The 20,073-nt window shown below is 38.4% G+C and overlaps 1 protein-coding gene across 4 annotated transcripts; it reads left to right on the top strand.

Moving 5' to 3' along the window:
- The first annotated feature begins 257 nt into the window (after positions 1–257).
- ANP32E (acidic nuclear phosphoprotein 32 family member E) lies at positions 258–14,860 on the top strand. 4 transcript variants are annotated; one of them, XM_038382516.2, is made up of 7 exons: positions 258–688; positions 4,390–4,539; positions 5,838–5,960; positions 7,464–7,626; positions 9,207–9,364; positions 11,834–11,885; positions 14,286–14,860. In XM_038382516.2, the coding sequence occupies exons 1-7, from the start codon at positions 635–637 to the stop codon at positions 14,351–14,353; spliced, it is 768 nt and encodes a 255-aa protein (XP_038238444.1). In that variant the 5' UTR covers positions 258–634; the 3' UTR covers positions 14,354–14,860. The 4 variants fall into 4 exon arrangements, with proteins under 4 accessions (XP_038238444.1, XP_038238446.1, XP_038238445.1 ...); XM_038382518.2 differs by having other exon boundaries at positions 408–688; positions 14,289–14,860; XM_038382517.2 differs by having other exon boundaries at positions 411–688; positions 9,210–9,364.
- Positions 14,861–20,073: the final 5,213 nt, after the last annotated feature.

Genomic DNA, 20,073 nt, shown 5'->3' with positions numbered 1-20,073 from the left:
TTGTAGACCCTAGGTACAGGATGCATTAGTGTAGATTTCTAGAACACAAAATAAATGCTAAATGGTCTCACTTTAGCCAATGGTGTTTGGCCACTGGGGCCAGAAAGCAGTTTGTACCCGGGCCTAGGCTAGCACGGATATTTAATGCAGCTTTGCCTTGCAAGTTTCGCGCGTACCTGTACCACGGCCATACACAAGACACACCTTACGTCATGCGTGCACTAGGTAGCCCCTGCGCTCGTGACCACATGTGAGAGCCGCGCGCCAAGCCCACAAAGATAGGAAAAGCGCCGCGCGGGGCGGGACTTGGCTCGAAAGAGACGCACTTTGAACGGCGTCCGACGGAGCCAATCCCCTTGCCCTGAAGTGAAGCCCTTCTGGGCCAATGGGTGACGGGGAGGCAACGCTTCAGCGAAGGCGGGGCGTCCGGGAGGGGGCCCCGTGCGCCGGGTAATGGAGGCTCAGTGCGCGAGCGGCCATTGAGGAGGCAGGAGCTGCGTGTGTGTACCAAGGGAGGGGGTGGGGCGGCTGCTGGAGGAGTTCGAGCCCCAACTCTTGTCTCCATTTGCGACAGCGGCGTCGGCTCGGCGGCGCGTCCCTCCCTCGCGGCGCGGGGGCCTCAGGGAGGGGGGAGATGGAGATGAAGAAGCGCATCACGCTGGAGTTGAGGAATCGGGCCCCGGAGAAGGTGAGGGGACGTGACGCCCCCCGGCTCCCCATTGCTGAACAGCTGATACATGGCCCGCGGGGACAGCCGCCACGTGGGGCCGGGCGCCTCTGCGCTGCGAGGCCGCCGCGTTCCCCCCCCTTCCCTCCGCCTCGCGCTTCCAAAGGCTCCTGGGGAGGCAGCTTGTGCACCCGCGTAACCCTGGCTGTTCCGCAGATCGCTGCGGTGTGTCTCCGCAGCCGTCCCCGAGCGCGGCGCTGGATAATTGGGGCAGCCCGTGCCTGGGATGGGCCCCCTGCTCCGGGCGTTTGGCTCTGTCTGAGAGGGTACTCGGGGTGACCCGAGAGCAGAAATTAACCCCCACCCTCCCCGGCAGCCCCTTCTCGGAGCTGCGGATCGGGATTGAGCACATTTGGCGGCTCCCTTCTTAGCGTTTTGCAGGCTAGTTCTTGGTTGAATTTAAGGGTGTTTCCCCGTTTGGTGTCAATGCTGGATTTAGAGTGAGAACTTTTTCTCCTTTCCCCGCCTTCTCTGCTAACTTAACTCTTGTGCATGGGAAAATGTGGGTCACCCATCATGCTTCAATATCTGTAGGTTTGGGGGAGTTTTTTACGACCCTTCAAGCTAGAGCTGCTTTTTGGGGCTGATGAACACATTGGAATCGGTAACTTTTATGATCCCTCTTCTAGTTGCCATCTCTGCCGTGATTTGCCTTATTTATTTTTAACTTCTACTACGTGGATATTGTAAACAGGTCAGAGTTGCACCGAATCCATTTTAGAACTATCTGGGTACATGACTGATTTCCTGCAGTCCTTTTCCAGCAATCTGCCAGAGGCAGGCAATTTTTATAAAACCTCTGTGTAAAATGCTTCCCCCCCTTCTTTCTCTTCTGACATTTGGAGCTGTTTATTTTGAATTACATCGTTTTTATTCTCTTCTTTCTCTTTCCCACCCCCTTCCTTCCCTGAGTTTTCAGCTCTGCCCAGTGAGCGCATGATGGGGTAATGGCACCCTCCTCTCTTTTTTCCTTGAAATCATACTGCTTATAACCGGCCTTCCTAATGGCTAAAGGCAGATAAGGCGATTGCCGTTAGGTCCTGTTCAGTCATCAGAGACAAGATAGGCTTCTCGTTTGTACCTCCACCCACCAAGCAATAAGATTCGGTTTTGCGAGGTCATGTACACTAGGGTTCGCTTCTCTATGCCCGCCATGCAGGTAGCTCCTCTAACTCTGATGGGAGTGGACTGGAGGTGTAGAGTGCTGCAGAGAACGCCAGCCCTCGCTGCTCTAACTTAACTTCAAAACAAAAGTCCAGTGGAAATGGAACCTGCTTATAGTGAAACTTTTTTTGTTCTTTTATAGCGAAGTAGGATGAAAGTCCTGAAGTGCATTGCAATGTGCAGATTGCATGTCAAATATTTTTCTTAACGTTTTATTTCCTCTAAAGGCAGATAAAAGCAATTCTGATCATAATGAACCTCTTCTTAAATGGGGGAGCCCAGGGTGTATGTTTACATTGTAAGATTAAATTATATGTAGACATATATAATGCATCTGATGAAGTGAGCTGTAGCTCACGAAAGCTTATGCTCAAATAAATTTGTTAGTCTCTAAGGTGCCACAAGTCCTCCTTTTCTTTTTGCGAATACAGACTAACAGGGCTGCTACTCTGAAACATGTAGACAAGTGTGTTCCTATAGATTGTCTGAAGGAACTTAAAACAGATGTATTTAAGAGAAGTTTAAGGCAACCATTTTCAGGTGATCATACTCATTTATATATTGTGTTCTGCATTGGGAAGGATTTTGCTGCACCCAGTTTTTTAGGGGGGTGAGGTGGTTCAGTTTATCTCCTATAGTAATTTCATTGACTGCTGTGTGATTAACCTGCAGCCTTTGCTTCTGTGCTGTTGAACTCAGCCAACGAATGATTTGTAGCTCCAGCAGATGTTTTTGCATTTAGGTCAGTAAGAATGCTATTTACCAGCATGTCTAGGTGCCCCAAGAGTAAAGTCCAGATAGGTTGATATCAGAAAGTGTTGTTACTTCATGCCAGGCTGAGAGATTGACCTGATTTACAGTAAATGTAGAAATGCATAAAAACCATTAGTTGAATAAACAATACATATTTTGATCATTTCTGTGCCAGATGTTTTTAAAAGCCTAAATATGCATTTAGCTTAACATAAACATTTAACTGAAGAGACTGGAGTACCCCAATAGTACCAGTGTTTTAAAAAAAAATTATTTTTAAAGAAAAATCCTCTATAAACTTTATTTAAAACATTAAACATTACTGTTTTAAATATTGAGGCTTTAGCTCAAACTGACAAAAGTAAGACCAAAGTCAAGATACCACTTGTACTTTCTCCTCTCTCTGTAGTGGTGTGAAATAAGGCTTTAAATTTTGTACCTCTTATTTGTCTATTATCCACCAAAATGACCAGTAAATTGTCAGTCAACAAGTGTGATGTTCTTTAGAGCCACCGTTATTTCAAAGGTTTCAGAGTAGCAGCCGTGTTAGTCTGTATTCGCAAAAAGAAAAGGAGTACTTGTGGCACCTTAGAAACTAACAAATTTATTTGAGCATAAGCTTTCGGGAGCTACAGCTCCGATGAAGTAAGTGAGCTGTTGCTCACGAAAGCTTATGCTCAAATAAATTTGTTAGTCTCTAAGGTGCCACAAGTACTCCTTATTTCAAAGCTGAACTATATATACTAATATTGGGCTTCAGAGTAGCAGCCGTGTTAGTCTGTATTCGCAAAAAGAAAAGGAGTACCGGTGGCACCTTAGAGACTAACAAATTTATTAGAGCATAATGGATGGATCTTTTTTTTTTTTTTTTTTTTTGCAGCTAGGACATTTAAAATGTCAGAATTTTGTGGGAAAATGTAGTGCCCATGCCTGTTAAAATCCACAGTAAATGGTATAAAGAAGGTTAATTTCGCAGTCCTGTTTATCCTTTTTCATAATATAAGACATTCTGTGAAATAGAGTAACACATTTAAAACACATAGAAGGAAATACTTAATGCACAATTAACCTGTGTAACTCACTGCCACAAGATATTGAGGCGAAGAACTTCAGTAGGATTTGCAAAGGATTTGGTTCTTTAACTGGATATTCTCATTACCCATAAAATTGGTAGAATTAACAAAATTTGGGGATATTAAATGTTCATGCTTCTGGATATAAGCTAACCACTTAAGTGATGGGTTTAAGAAAGAAATTTCCTTTATTGGTATATTATTCCTTAATTGTCCAATGTGAATGGGGTTTCTTGCACCTTCCTCTAATGCATCTGGCACTGTCCTTTATCTGAAATAGGATACTTTATTTGATGGACCATTGAGCTGATCTGGTTTGGCAATTCCTATGTTTCTATCCATATAAAGGCCCACGTGCATCATTGTGGTTGTGTTATCCAAAGCCATATATTTCTGACCATTAACATGCTAAAGTTTGCCTCTTACATATTTTCCTTTTTATGATCATGCTTCAAACTCTATTGCTGCAAATATATGCTATGTACTTTTTTAGTAGGTTGGCAAAGTTAATTGTGGTGACTGTAGGCCCCTGATAACTTCAGTTTTTGCATAAGTGCAAAATAAAACATGTTGTCTTAATGGTTTAATTCTTCAAGCTGTTGGTTTAGATGAAGTTCAGTGTGCTTAAAGGTCTTCATTAACCTGAAGAGTGACTTTATATTCTGTTCGAAGGTGACAGAGTTGGTGCTTGATAACTGTCGATCCAGCAATGGTGAAATTGAAGGCCTGAATGAGTCATTTAAAGAGCTAGAGTTTCTCAGCATGGCCAATGTAGAACTGACATCACTGGTCAGACTCCCCACCTTAAGTAAGCTCCGAAAGGTATGTATTTCTAGACTTTAAAGACTGTTAGTCTTTAAGGTGCCACCGGACTCCTTGTTGTTTTTGTGGATACAGACTAACACAGCTACCCCTCTGATGCTTTGTATCTCTCGACTAAAAGTCCTTCTCTTTTGCCAAATTTATACACCTCTTTGTTAACCAAAGATTTTTACATACAGGTTCTTGTACCCTTTCAGTATTGACAGTCACATTTGCATCATATTGAAATGTCTTACTAGAATGTCTTTGAAGGGCTTTGAAATGATACCAGCCTAAACTTTTCAAGATTTAAAATTGGTGTGGGTATTTTTAAATTATGTTCAAATTATTCTTGTCCAAGAACTCTTGGAACAATAAGTGGCTTATCTATTCAACACTAGAAATTAGGTTCTGGTATAGCCTTTTCATGATATTAGCATTTTCATTGATGCTGTGGCTTTTAATTAATTATTTTATTAATAAAATACACCCACAATATTTATACAAAGTCATTAATGTGTGTACTCTGTCATGTGCATCATTAATTTAAAAATGAGATCTGAGATCCTGAACTTAATTGCTTCGAATTTGAAATTATCCTTTGTAATTTCTGTAAACTTCGAAGTAGTCTTTCAAACAGAGATCGACAATTCGAGTACTGATTAACACATGTAACTTGGATCGATTAATGTCTGAAGCAATGATCAAAAGTACAATATTACTTTTTACTTCTACAGTTAGGTTAAAGATAGTTCATGCAGTTGAATGGAAAGAGAGAGGGGGGCTGGGGATGAGATATATTGGATGAAAACCCAGCTCCAGAGGATGAAACACAGGTTCCACTGGAGTAACTCAGCGTTTCACCCATGACTAATGAACCAGGATTTTGCCCATTATGTCTAAATAAAACCTGTACAAAGATCTAACGTCAGGTTTCACTTCCTGCTGAAAATCTAAGGTCCCAATCCTGAAAACATTTAAGCACATGATAAACTAACTGTGCTAAGTGTGAATAGTCCAGTTGTAGTCCATGGGACCACACAGGCTTCAAGTGAAGGATGGGGACCCAAGTATGAAACTGTTTAATGAATTATGTGAACCAGGCACATAGTAAAGTGATGTGGAAATACGTACACATCAATATAGGTTCCTTTGTTTTTAAGCAAACTTTATTTTATGTAAGTAGTCTGAGGCTTTTATGGGTTATACAGGAAGTCAAGTGGTCTTGTGATGCATTTATTGTTATAATAAAATACAAGCTCTTAATTTCAATAGCAGTGAAACCAACCATCTAATTATCCAATTTTTGTGTACGGTAGTTGGAATTGAGTGACAACATCATTTCAGGAGGCCTGGAAGTCCTGGCAGAAAAATGTCCGAATCTCACATACCTAAATCTAAGTGGCAACAAAATCAAAGATCTTAGCACTGTGGAAGCCCTTGTAAGTATAAAGTAGTTTCTTTGTTTTTGTTGTTTTGTGTGTGGTTTTTTTTAAAGAATTGTAAACAGTTGTTAAATCTCTAAATTAAAAAAAAAGTATCAAAGGTAAAAATAGGAGATCATAATATTGAACACAGCAGTATTGGTTGTAAGTGGTTGACAATAGGAATGCCTTACAAATACAACAGATAAATGCAATAAATGGTGTTTAAGCTAGTGTTACATAGGAGATCAGTAAAATATAAAACAGTAATAAACTGGGTGGTTTAGCTGCCTGTGTATAGCTTTAACAAAACTGAAAGGCATCCAGAGAGCAAAATACTGTTTTACTTTTTCCATACGTCAAGGTTTTTTGCCAGTTCAAGTAACACTTGGGTGTTTTCTTTCTAGATTGTCAGTCTCCCAGTCGGTCCTGTATTGCATAACTCTGCTGTAATAAATTCATCATCCCATAGTTCAATCAAGACAATACTTGAAAATTTACTATTGGAAGCTATCCTGTGTTAGCAGTGGCATGGACCAGATCAGAGGTTGTCAAACTGTGGTCTATAGTCCGTATATTTATATATTGCTATCTATATCTATCTATCTATGGCTATCTATATATTGCTGATCCTCCTTGGCTTTCAGCTGCTAAAATACACTGAAAGAAACTAAAAATACAATAATTACTTGCCTAATAACTTTTCAGTGTAAGCAATTATAGTTGCCACAAGAATGTTAAGTGACTGTGAGTGGGAAGTGTCTATGAAACTATCTTTGAAGAGGTGTTCTGTAATATGGGAAAAGCTTGGGAGTCACCAGTACTAGAACTCTTTAAGCTTATCTGCAAGGTCTGTTAGCATGCGCCCTGGCTTGCTGCACACCACCTGGTATTATGGACTCTTCCACGGAGCACTAAAAGTTCTGTAGTGTGTTTTGATGTAATGACCCCTTTAATTGCAGGATCAAAGCCTCTCTTGGGTATCTAAAAAACAGGAAAAAATCCCACCTTTCTTTCTTCCAAGTTTATAGGAGAAATAGGTTGATTAGCTCCTAGGGGTTGGCTTGTGTCAGTGAGTAGTTTTGTATTTGTGTAGAAACTGAGGGGTAAGCTAAGTTGAAGAAATAAATCTTGAGGTGTAAGTTCCACAGAGTAGGTCCAGTGCCTGTCTAAATTCTGTTTTTTGTCCTTGCAAGCCACCTCCTGAATAGTTTTGCTCTTCTCGTGGAACATAGCTGTTAAGAAAGACCATGGATGCAGAGGGATAGGTGATATCTATGACCTTATGGGGGGCTTCTTTAATTATCAGAACAGAGACTTTATACTGAACTCTGTATATAAAGGGGAGTCATTGCAGAGAATGGAGGACCAAGGTGATGAGTACAAAGTAAATTGTGTAGCTGAGTACAGCCTATTATGTTTAGGCTAATACTTGCAACTTGACAAAGTTTCAAGGTACCAAGTAGTTACTGTCTGTTAACTGGAAGAAAAAGATGAGTATTCTTAATTCTTCATTTTCAGCAAAATCTTAAAAGCTTGAAGAGTCTTGACTTGTTCAATTGTGAGATCACAAACCTGGAGGATTACAGAGAAAGCGTTTTTGAGCTGCTTCACCAAATCACATACCTAGATGGATTTGATCAGGAAGATAACGAGGCACCTGATTCAGAGGAGGAAGACGAGGGTAATTTTTCTAAATGTGCTATAGCTCGGAGCTAAAAATGTACTTTATATTATCAATATCTAAAATTGAGACTAGGATGACTCTTGGACTGAAGTAGCACAATATCGTAAGTTACATTTTTGCAGTATAGCTCTGTAGCATTCACTCATTCAAATGATGCTTATGCTGAGTTATAATAGGAAGAACTGAACTCGGAACATAGTCAAGAATATTGTGCAATTCTTGTTAAATGAGAGACACTTGTACTTGGGTAAAGATATGATTACATTAAAAGTAATAAGTAAGCGAGCCAGAGGTAATCCATTTTGTTAATGAAAGCTTTTGGGGGGAGGGTTTTCTCACTTGATATCTGATCTATGTGGAAATTATATTTCAGTAAGCATACTTGTATCACAGGAGTAGAAGTCAACAGACAGGAGGCCTGTAGCAAAGTTAGTATTGGAATCCCCTTGTGACCTCGAGCATCAGCTTTCCTTATTGCTAAAGTAGGGATACCACCTTCTTCATTGCTATTGAGGGCTAATTCATTAATGCTTGTTTATAAATGATTCTGAAATTAGATGGAAGGCTCTGTAGAAGTGCAAAGTTATCACAATTTCTGCATTGATTTCAACGCAAGGATGGAAGGTAGCAAGACTTTCTTTAAATACTGTTAGCTTTAGTGATCATGGTCCGAAAAGTTATGAAAGACATCTGAAATGTTGGTTTTACATAGAGCTGTTCATGAGTGTCTCCATGTTGCTATTCTGGTGGATTGTACTTTGGCTTTAAATTAGGTCTGTCGTCATACTTAAAATCTGAGTTGTGCTCTTTAAGAGAATTTCACCAAAGAGAAGCTAAATGTGTCAAATGCTCTATTTTGAAAGTGTAAACAACGGATAAGTAAATGTAACAGCATCTGAAAATCTCTTAATGGGCATCAACCAGAAATTCAGTAAATTAAAAAAAAAAAAAAAAAAGTTTAAAAAGTAGTTTCAGATACTAAACCTGTCCCTAAATTCCACCTGCCACCCTTAGTGGTTCACACTTATATTTAAAATGTCTTCCCTATAGTTGCATAAAATACCCTAGACAGAACTGCCTATGTGCTGCTGCAAATGTACAAAATAAAAATGAATCTCTTCTCTAATACAGTTCTAACTGTAGGCATTTCCTGGAACAACTAGGAAGTAAGTCATTCAAGGGTATTGTGTTAAGCTGGCTGTCCTTTTAAATTTTAGATCTTGATCTACAAGTGACTATGTGCAGCAGATACCCCACAACCCCCTTTTCCTCCAACTTCTTTGAGGATTGCTGCAGGTTTAAGGATCTGCACCTTCAGAAGAGTCACTTGAAGGATCAGGGACCTTGCCCTATCACCCTTGGTATCTAAATGCTTGTTAAGTTAGTGTTTCTACATTTATAGTCTTCATATATTTTAAATAGACTCCCTTCTCCAGAATGCTGTCCATTTTTTAAAACTTCTGGAGAAGAACTTGTATCTGAGTTGTCTTAGATTTTTGGGAAGCATGTAAGATGAGTTTATGAACAAATCATCAAGTTTTAAGTGAGGATATATGGAACTATTTCCTTTCTTTCAGAAGGAGATGAGGATGATGATGAAGATGAGGATGAAGCTGGTCCACCAGGAGAGTATGAAGAGGATGATGATGAAGATGATGGAGGTTCAGATTTGGGGGAGGGTGAAGAGGAGGAGGAGGAAGTGGGCCTTTCATATCTGATGAAGGAGGAGATTCAGGTAAATTTATACTTTTTCAGCTACTCCATCCAAGAAGTTTTAATTTCACAAACTCTGTTTTTGGGGTTTAGGATTTTCATGATGCAAAATGGCTAAACACAGATGCATTTTGTAGAAACTGATTCTTGTATATCTAGCATTGTATGTAAAGCAACAGACCACTTTAGATTTTGATGATGAAGTTCTCTCTGAAGTATTTAGTTGAGCATAATTATTGCCTATCAACTAAATATCTCTGCATTTCTCTTAAGAATATGGCTTTGATTTTTCTAAACTTCCATCCCACCACCTAAAATGAAAAATGTCTGCATTTTCTGTAAGCTCAAAAAACAAGACCCTATCTCCCCTCCCCCATGTTGAAATTGTACACTACTATCAACTAAACTGTCAGATTAGAATATTTTTTGGAGTAAAGTAGATAACCAATTTTTTTTTATAGATAAAGTGAACAAAATATCCTTGTTCTCAACTATGAAGTAAATCTACAGTAGTAACAAAAATAGTCAATGCTACTTTATCTGAGTAACATTAAAATTAAACGGGGCAATCAAGCTTTTTTGTAACTAATGCTATTTTACATCGGGTGGAATTTTTATCCCCTTGGTTCATCTGTAACTCCTCTCAGCACTTCTGCAAGGCTAGCATCAAAATTACCACCTTAATTCAAGGATCTCAGAGACCTTTACAATATTCACTCACACAAGCTTATTGAGAAAGGCAGGTAAGTATCTCCATTTTAGATGTGTGAACTAAGCACAGGAAGAAGTGAGGTGACCTAATCATGGCTACATGAATCAGTGGCAGTTAGAAATAAAACATAGGAATCCTGATTCTTAGTCCTAGTCTCTAACAACTAGACACTTGCCCTGTTTTTTGTATGGAGGAAGTGTATTTATTTTTGTTTCTGTATAGCAGCAGTTCTCACACTCTTAAGACCTTCTGTACCACATTCAGAACCAAAAGTATTTGGAATACCACCTTCATAACTTCAGTGTAGTTATAACAGATTCTTATTTTAATATAGGTTGACTCTCACTAGTCCAGCACTCTCTGGTCTAGCAACATCCGTGGTCCAGCATGATTTTATTTTGTTTTTTATGCTTTATCTACTTATTTCCTTATGCCAATACAGTAAAATTGTATAACAGCGCTAACACTTTATGAACAGAGCTGGTAAGCCTTGGCTAGGCGGTAGCACATTGTTCCGTTTATTTACCTCATCAAGATTACAGAATTCTGTAACCTTTTATCAGAGCATTGAGATTTTGAGGAGGTAATGGCTGAAAGTCATTACAAGAAGGTAGAACTAAGTTTGATTTGAGGAGTTGAATAAGAACCTTTTGGAAATTCCTCTGGAGAATGGACAAACAAGGGTTTGGAAAGAGAACAGAAATTCTTCAATGTTAAAATCTTCAGTAAGTCAGTAGCTTCTCTATACCGTTGCTTTTGGGCAACAAGGAATTGCAGCATGCATTAAAAAGGGCTTTAGAGGAGCTGGAAACCATGGTAGCACAACAGAGTTAGATAGTGAGGGATGCTTTTTATTTGCTATTGATAAAGTGGCTATATTGAGCATGCAGTTCGGGAAGTTCAAGCTGCTCAGATTTTTATCATATTTTGGAAAACGTAAATGAGGGCTAGAATCAGCCAAATTATATGCCATTTAAACCAGACCTTTAAATAAGTAGCCTAATTCAAAGCTTCCCTTATACATTCAGCAAGAGCTTGTCTTAAATTTGTTTTATGTTTAAAGACAAAATTATAGATAAAATTTTAACTGTAATGCCTTCAAATTTTTACCAGATGGTATAATAAATTAATGTGTATAACATTAGCAGGTACTGCTTTCGCAAATAATGTTCAGTTTTTCATTGAATCTTGCAGTACTGCAGAGATCTCACAACATTGTGTGATCTTGTCTGGGGTTTGCAGTAACAAGTTGGTCCGATTTTAAGCCAATTTGCCAACTGCAAACCTGAAAGAGCAACTTACTTCTCATTTACTGTATTTTTTCTTTATTGACGTTAGTAGCAAAAAATTAGATCTGTTCCTAGTTCATCTATTCTTGCTGTCATAGTTTCTCCACATATTTTCACAATCCTCTATTTCTGTGACATTTTGATAAAAGCTTTTTTGTCGTACTGTCTTGCTCTTCCTTAATGTATCATTTTGTAAATTCCTAGTGGCATCACAAAGGATTGAGTGGGAAGTAACAAGAAAAAACTCAGACTACAGGCCAAATTCTGATTTTTATATATCTGTGCAACCCAGATAAGTGCAACATGGAGAAGAATTTGGCCTCCTGTCTTCACACAGCTATAGTAAAAAACTGAGAGAAAGTAAATACAGAATGTGATCACTAAACAGAATAAGTGCTTTGTTCAGAGAAAACTGAAGTATAGGCTGCTTAAACTAATCCTAGGTATACTGCAATTTTTAAAAACTGACTAAATATTTCATATTGTGAAGGATGAAGAAGATGATGATGACTATGTTGAAGAAAGAGGTGATGAGGAAGAAGGTAAGTTTCACTAATTGTGAAAGTAGCATGTTTCAGAACCCTTCTGAATTGATTCTTTCAACTTCTGTAATTTAGGAGGTTGAGACTATCAGTCCATTAGTATAAATTTTGTCTATCTAGCTGGTCTGTTTGAAGGTATATAAACACAGGGAAAGAAGGTATCCTGATATGGGCTTATGAAAGATTTCAAAAGCTAAGCATTTAGCTGAGCAGCCGTGCATTTCTTCATATGCTATCTCTTTTCCCTTAACCAGTATATCTTAACACTTTTAACTTTTGAGTAAAAGTGAACAAAAACAATTTTCTAAACATTTTTATAGAAATATTTTAGTGCCCTAAAGTGTATAAGGGGAAAGTTGCCAAATGAAGGAGCTACAGAAATCTAACTTCCTAAGGTGAGGCTGCTGCATAAACTTCATTTATTGTAGGTTTAAAAGAGGTTCATTAATAATGCATCAGAAGTGTCTGAATTCCCTGGTTAGGGCTTAAAAGCAGCACTTTTGGGACCCCCGCAAAGCCCTGCCTTGCCCCCACCCACCATGGCATCTGCATAACATATTTTAAGGAGGTGTCATTTAAGAAAAAACAAAACCCAATGTCCTGTTTAAGGGCTGCATGCTTAAATTCATTAGTTGGATTTTTTTCCCATCTAGTATCTTTCAGTAGCTTCTTAAAGAGTTTAAATGAAATTCCATACATTAATCTCTTATGTAGTTCCTATAAATATAGACAAAGGCTTGGAAATAGATGTTTGAGGGAAAAGAGTTCTGTTTGAATTCATCTCGAGACCTAAGAATGTTGAGAATATAAACAAGCAAAGTGACGAGCTGCCTTGTAACTAATAAAAATAAAGGAAATTCATCCTACTTGGAGAATATATTGGTACTAAGTGTATTGCCACTATCGAGGAATAGTGGTATGTCATACTTCTAGAGGGAATGATCTCAAGCTCTGTCTGTTGAGAATATTGAGTTTTCTTTGCATGGTTCAAATGGGATACTTCTGTATACTCATGTATACAATAAGTATGAAAAGAATCAACAAGAGAAATTGGGTAAGCCTTACACTTAATAGGCAGAGGCTACAAACAAACTGCCAATCAAAAGGCAAATAGACAAAAGCAGTGGCAAAAAAAGGAAAACTTTGGATTGTACCCTTCTCTCTGTTTAGAGTGTCTGTTTAGATTTCAAGATGTTCAGGGCAGGGACCAGTCATTTTATGTTTATAAAATGCCCAGCATGTTTTTGGATGCTAGATTAATAATAATGGTTCTGTTGTTAGTGGCAGTAGTGTAATCCTGCTACTGCGTAGTCAGCATCTACATACTGTGATGGGTTGGGTGAGTTACTTATGTGGTTCTGCTCATTTTCAGTAAGGACTGGCCAGATTTAGAGAGATTTACAGGGTGAAAGATTTTTTTTTGAGTTTTTGTGTAGCCCTTTGAAGCCAATTTCTTTATTAAATGTAGACTAGTAGACAAATTTAAAAATTCCTGATTGCATTAGTAGAGTTTTGTTCTACAAACTTGGCTTAACTGAATACCTCTTTGGAAATTTGTATTCTGGATTTTAAAATCACTGATATTGAACTATGCAGTGTCGTAGCCATGTTGGTCCCAGGATATTAGAGAATGGTGGGTGAGGTAATGTCTTGTATTGGCTCAACTTCTGTCAGTGAGAGAGACGAGCTTTCAAGCTCACACAGAGTTCTTCTTCAGGTCTGGAAAACGTACTTGGTGTCACAGCTAAATACAAGATGGAACAGATTGTTTAGTATAAATAATTAATGCACATTTCAAGGGACATTCAAGGTGTTAACGGTCCACTTCATCTTAATTACCATGACAGTAAAGCAGTCAGTGAGGATGTTTGCCTGACAATGTCAAATCTTAAATTTTTCAAATTGCATTTCATATTTTGGCCACAAGAGTGCATAATAGGCCACTTGGATTAATTATTGCCACATTTTCTGTATGAAACTGTTGAAAATTAAGAAAAATAAGTTAGTAAAAGCAAAATCAGGTTAAATGTGTCCTCTCTACATTTTAAATCTCTATATAATCTGGTTTACTGAATATATAACTTGCAGTCCAGACATGAAAGGATTCAGATGTTCATCAGACTGAAGAATAACCTGTTTCCAGTATGAAATGTATTATGTTCAGTTTGAGTGTTCAGCTTAATATGGCTCACCTAAATTACTCAGAATAAATAAGAAACTGGTTGTTTCAAAAAGATCCATCAATAGCACAAAGATGTATAGTAATGAGTGCATATAAGAAGAAAAAATATAATTTGAAGTAGTCTGCTAGTTTTTTTTATAGGTCAGACTACAACACATGTTAACTTCTTGATGTTTAAATTGAGTGTAATCAAATGTATACAAACTTCTTTTTCTCAGCAGAGGGTGTCCAAGGGGAAAAGAGGAAACGAGATCCTGAAGATGAGGGCGAGGAAGAGGATGATTAAGTCACTATAGAAATAAATAGGACCAGAGTCTTTACGTTACAGAATACGCAATAGTGATCATGCAGATCTGTATGTCTCCATGTACCATAGATGTCCTTACAGAAGATAACGTTAACTTTTTATAGGAAAGGTGTGGTTTTACTATTTTTGCCCTTTTTATCATTCCAAATAAGATGTAATAGCCTGGTAGTGAACATATGTAGAAAACGACTTTCAACCCTATAATCACTGAACCCATTGTCAAGTTTTCCCCTAGAATTTTATTTGGACTTCTTTTGTTTTATACAAGCTTGCAGTGTTTGTCATTATTAGTCCACAATTAAAGACAGACTTTTACATGGGTTTAGTATGGCAAATTTCATTTAAGATTTTAAAATTATAAGTAAACTGAAATCAAAGATGCTGTAATGTGATAAAGTCAACAGTCTATTTCAAATGAAAAGTTGGTTATATCCAATTGAGCTGACCACAGGTCCTACTTGGAATCAACTTGATTATTTTAACTTTTTTTGAAGGAAAAAAGGGGAGGGGGCTGTGAATTATTTGGGGGTGGGGGAGCTTATGCCCTCTTTTACTATGTTATTACTTATGAGGAAGGCCTAAACAGGTTTAAGGCCTAGTTTTCCCTGTTTGTTCTGAATATCAACTGTGCTTGGAGGACTTGTTGGATATGTTTGAGGATGTATATTAGCTCTTATGCTTTAATTGAAGTAGAGGAGATGTGGCATCCTTAACAAAGGTTTGCTTTCTCCAAAATGTTTAGTCATTGAAGTTATATAGGTATTTCAAACAAACTAAAAAAAACAATCCAAAGTTTTTAACAGTCTAACCAAAACTCCCTTTTCCTCTTACTTAACTTTCACTCACTTGGCTCTTGTTATTGTCATTTCATTAGTTCCCCAATTATCGTAGTCTTTGAGGTGAGACAGGACCTGAATTTCTAATGTAAAAACAAGCAGGTATCCCCATCAAACACACTTCTACATTTAAAAAAAATCCAACCTTTTAAAGCCTTTATAAAGCATAAAAAGGCAAAAAAATTAGTGTAAGATGAGTTCTCTCATCTTTGCAAGTCACTTTTAAAATTTTTGTATCGTTGCAGCTAAATCATTAAAGGCCCCATTTCAACACTAAATAGTTCTTAGTTTTCTGTCTTGGAAAGCTGCAGGAACTTATTCTACTTCACATAGTCGGTTGCAAGGGCAGAAGATGTGCAGGCCAGGCTTTTCTTTGGCAGACTGTTAATTGTGACTGGCAGATCTTAAATTCTGCCCCAGTGGATTCTCTCACTTCCCATTTGAGCCAATGCAAAATAGAAGTTCAGAGACACAGCACTCCTCTTTTGCAGTTGTAATTTGGATTTCAAACAAGCATCTCAATGCAACACTAACTTGCATTGTTTCAAATAGATACTCAACCAAATATCACACACAGCTTTATTCAAGAGACTCTATTTTTTTATTATATATCTTTCTTGGCTGACAGTAACTGTGTTTAAACTGTGGAAAGATACATGGGGTATTTCCTGGACCTGTATAGTGGAGTCACCCATATAACACAGTTACCTGTAAATATTTAATAAGGCATTTCACATACTGGCAGACTTTAAGGCTATATCTAAACCATGAGTTAAGGGTGTGATTTCCAGCTTGCATACACATACTTGTGCTAGCTCTCATTGAGCTAGCATGAGTATAAACTGTATTTAGCATGGCTTAGCTGAGCTCAGTATATACCCATAAGGTTCAGGTGGGTTTGTACTCGGCACTGCTAAACCATACTGTTACTGCCCGTGCTACTGTGGCTGCCTATTGAGAATCACAGTCCTAGATTTTATAGACACAGCCTAAATGTAATTCATGATTCCTGAATCAAGTTAAGACAAACCGCATGAGCAAAGAAGTCCACAAAGCCCAATTTCTTTGGGGTTTTTTCTGTTTTTTTTCCCTTAATAGAGCCTTAAATCATAGTTCATGTGGTTGTAAAGCAGAGCCAACTTTTAAAGGCATTTGAATGGAATGTATGAGACAGTTGGCAAAAGATTTGGAAATATATTGATTAAATGGGTTAAACTTTTAAATGGATATCTGTAGAGACACTAGAAAAGTAATTGGTGAAACAACATTTGCAACCACAATCCAAGTTCCTATGTTTGTTGTATGAATATTAAATGAATTAAAAATCTTAATTAAATGCACACCCCTTCTTTCATCATGGAGGCTCTGTGTTCAAAGCAGTTGCTTTGTATTCATCTTTACAATCTCAAAGTTTTTCCCCTATATGTTTGTCTTTGAATGTTAACTTTTTTAGTCTCAGCAAATGATAAAACCTTCCTATTTACAAATATGTACTTAAAAATCTCTCAATGTAAAGGTTATACTAGACTCTTATATTGAGGCATACACAAATTGTACTTAAATACAGCGTTACACTGAAATTAAATTAAGAGATTTTTGATGGAAATTACTAAAGTTATCAACAGTCTTGTTTCAGTCGGCAAGTCTGCCTTAAATCATTCAATGTTATAAAGGTTAAACTATTTAATTATCTTTGGAGGGTTTAGTAGATCCTTCCATAAAACATGCAGGCTTACATTTTTAAAAACAGTTCACAATGTGGTGCATCAGCTGCTGGTAACAAAAGTCTGAACCTCACATGCAACTATGACTTTCTAAGTAATTTTGTCTTTTCCACAGTGTTACCATTTTAAATATAGTTCCCACATTTGCCAGTCAGCTTGACATGTAACCAAGATAGTACAGCTTTTTTGTTTGTTTTTAAGGTAACACATAGAGCCTCCAGATACCTGAAAATTTTTTTGCTTGGTGGGTGGTCTTTTCATGCAAATATGTAAGGGTGGGTTTTATATTTTGTAGAGGTTTTTGTCCTATTTTAATGCTCTTTGTATGGCAGTATGTATATAGTGTGTTCAGTTCCTTATCAAACCCTTTCTTTAAAAACTTTGAAGTAATTGATTTTGTGCAACTGTGTTTTGAATAAAGCCATGACAGTGTTAAATAAAAAACAAACAAATCCTGCAGCACTCTTCTGATGACTTTTAGTTGTAACAAAATGTGTTTCTTCCCCATGTGTGCTGTAAATTTTAAAGTTTTTCAAACTGAATTATTTCAAATAAATTGAAAATTTATTGTTGTATTGGATTAATTTTCTAGCATATAGCTTCCATTCAGTAGCTGCATTTTTTGTTTGTATCAGAGGAATAAGCAGTATTTGCTATTTCCCAGTATTGTTCTCAGTTAATGGAAACTTACACTGTACTTTTATTATAACCGCAACTACCTGTCCTTGTAAAGTTATTATTGAAGTAATAGCACTTCCCTCAAGTTTTAAAATACATTAAGTGTTGTTCATGTCAGTTGGGTTGTCATTGCAGGGTGGGGTGGGGGGATTGATTCTGCCTTGTATAATACAGTAATACCTAGCTCTTGTATAGCACTCTTTGCAATAGCATTTTGAATTCCATATTTCAGAGAATCAAGAAACTACAGTTGTGAAAGGATGATTCTAAGAAGATAATAGACTGACATGCTGTTTTTTAAAAAAGTGAACTTAACAGGTTTTGGTATTTATTTGCATTGCAGTAGCTCCTACAGACCAAGGTCCTATTTGCTACACACCATACTGTCTCTGTCCCAAAGACCTTACACTCTAAGTAAGTGACCACCCAGATTAGGGTGACCAGATGTCCTGATTTTATAGGGACAGTCCTGATTTTTGGGTCTTTCTTATATAGGCTTCTATTACCCCACCCACCACTATCCCCATTTTTCACACTTGCTGTCTGGTCACCCTAACCCAGATTCATATTGGCTTCCTGAAAGAAACTTCTAATTAATGTTGTGTAGAATTGTATTTTCCTAAGCTTAGCCCTCTAATTTTACCAAGAAATTTGGTTCTTGAATTTTGTTGCTGTGAGTTCTCTGCACTGAGCTATTTTTGACACCTGTATATAAACCTAAAATGATATCAAGAGAATTGAAATACTTTTCTGCATAAACTCAATGCAAAAATGAGGGTGCAAGTGCTAGCGCTGCCTGCCTTCTCTGTAAACTGATGCAATTCAACTACAGTAAATAGACAAATCTGGTTCAATCTTGTGAAGTAAAATCGATAGTGGGATGACAGGTAAGAGCTTGGACCTTGCTTTTTTAAAAGTGGTTAGCTAGACATCTCTTGGAACTGAACTTCTACCTCAGTCTCTTATTCTTCTGATGTAGAAACATTGAGGTCTCCTTCAGGTAGGACTTTAGAAAGCTACTCCCTCTACTCTGCAAGAAGCTAGAGATCCCATTGCTTTTATTTTGAGATTGGTCCAATAGCCTTGACAAAAATCCCATGAATGCACTTGTGCAAGTTAGTTACCTCCCTCGTTTCTGTCCTAGATGGCTGCTTACTCCATTGATATATTTCTGAAGCACTTCCAGTGCTTCAGAGTGAAAGGCATTAAATTGGCTTCACAAAATCCTATGTGCCTATTTCCCTAGTGGATTTTTTTTGTGGGGGAGGGGATAGACGGTTGGGACTGAATAAAATAATTTGCCTTTTATAATGGTAGGTGAGTATATCTTTGGTGTGAATTGGTAGTTTTATAGCCTTGTAAGTCTGCAAAAAAGTAAAAATATTATAGTGTGGTATGCCAGTATATAGAGGGGGAAAAATAACTATAGTGCACAGTACTTTGCCTTTAAATACAAAAATAAATGTGAAGACTTGAGGCATTCATGGGGATAGGTGTTCCGAAAATGAGCACCAAGGCTAGTTTGTTGTCCTGACCTGTATTAACGTGCCTTTCTCTCTGCGGTGTCTAGTAAACCTTAAAAATAATACAGCTTTTGTCTGCCGTGTTTGTGATAGCTGCTGCCTGAACACATTTATGGAAAGTGGGGTGGTAGGACAGTTATGTCAGTATCAACTCGTTGCAAAGTATGATGCTTTCTCTTAAAGAAAAGTTGATTACCAGTGGTAAGGTTTGTACTGTTGCTTATGTCATCCATTTTGTCACAACCTGCACCGCAGTCCCATGCGTATTTTTTCCCCTCATACTTTCTCTTTTTACCCCTTCCCACACTTCCTTCCCCTTCCTCTTTAGTTCTATTCCCTCCCCTCTCTTGTGTGACTCGCTTTATGCCCCATATTTTGCTCTCGTATGGTATCTCTCTCTCTCTTCCCCCCCCCCCCATGCCTCTGTCTCAGTGTTGTCCTGCATCTCATTGTGTCTCTGTTCCCCACCGGGTCAGTGCACACTAACAAGTGGGACACAGCAGCCTTTTTTCCGAGAAGCCTGTAGTAACTAAAATGGGGGCGCCCTGTCACTTTCCATTCACCCAGCCAAGCGCAGGCTGCCTGAGGCAAGAACCGATTGGCCCCTGAGCGCGGGAAAGCCGTTATCCACGGGTTTTCCCCAATGGAGCAGCAGGGGCTAGGCAGCCACCCGCCGCTGACTGGCTGAAATTTGCCGCAGTTGCCCCCCCCCCCCCCGCTCTCCCCTTCAGCCTCGTTCGCAGCTGGCGCGCGGGGATTAAGCTTTGAAGTGGCGCGAGCGCTTCACCCTCGGCTCCAACGGTCGCTCCCCAGCCCCTCTGCTTCCCGCCCCGCCCTTTTGCCCCACTGTGGCTCAATGATTTATTTTTGTAGGGGAAGAGGGAGGAGGGGTGAAAGTCCCGCCCAGTGCCACAGATTCCACCTTTGAACCACCATTT

This window comes from Dermochelys coriacea, chromosome 24 (genome assembly GCF_009764565.3).
Source record: "Dermochelys coriacea isolate rDerCor1 chromosome 24, rDerCor1.pri.v4, whole genome shotgun sequence".
In the NCBI taxonomy this organism is placed as follows: domain Eukaryota; kingdom Metazoa; phylum Chordata; order Testudines; family Dermochelyidae; genus Dermochelys; species Dermochelys coriacea.
This window is presented reverse-complemented; position numbering and strand designations above follow the sequence as displayed.

Bases quoted from the DNA above. Each gene is read 5' to 3' on its own strand.
- ANP32E (XM_038382516.2), top strand. From the start codon at position 635: ATGGAGATGAAGAAGCGCATCACGCTGGAGTTGAGGAATCGGGCCCCG. The intron at 689-4,389 runs GTGAGGGGACGT...TTCTGTTCGAAG, and splicing joins GGAATCGGGCCCCGGAGAAG to GTGACAGAGTTGGTGCTTGA. The intron at 9,365-11,833 runs GTAAATTTATAC...CATATTGTGAAG, and splicing joins TGATGAAGGAGGAGATTCAG to GATGAAGAAGATGATGATGA.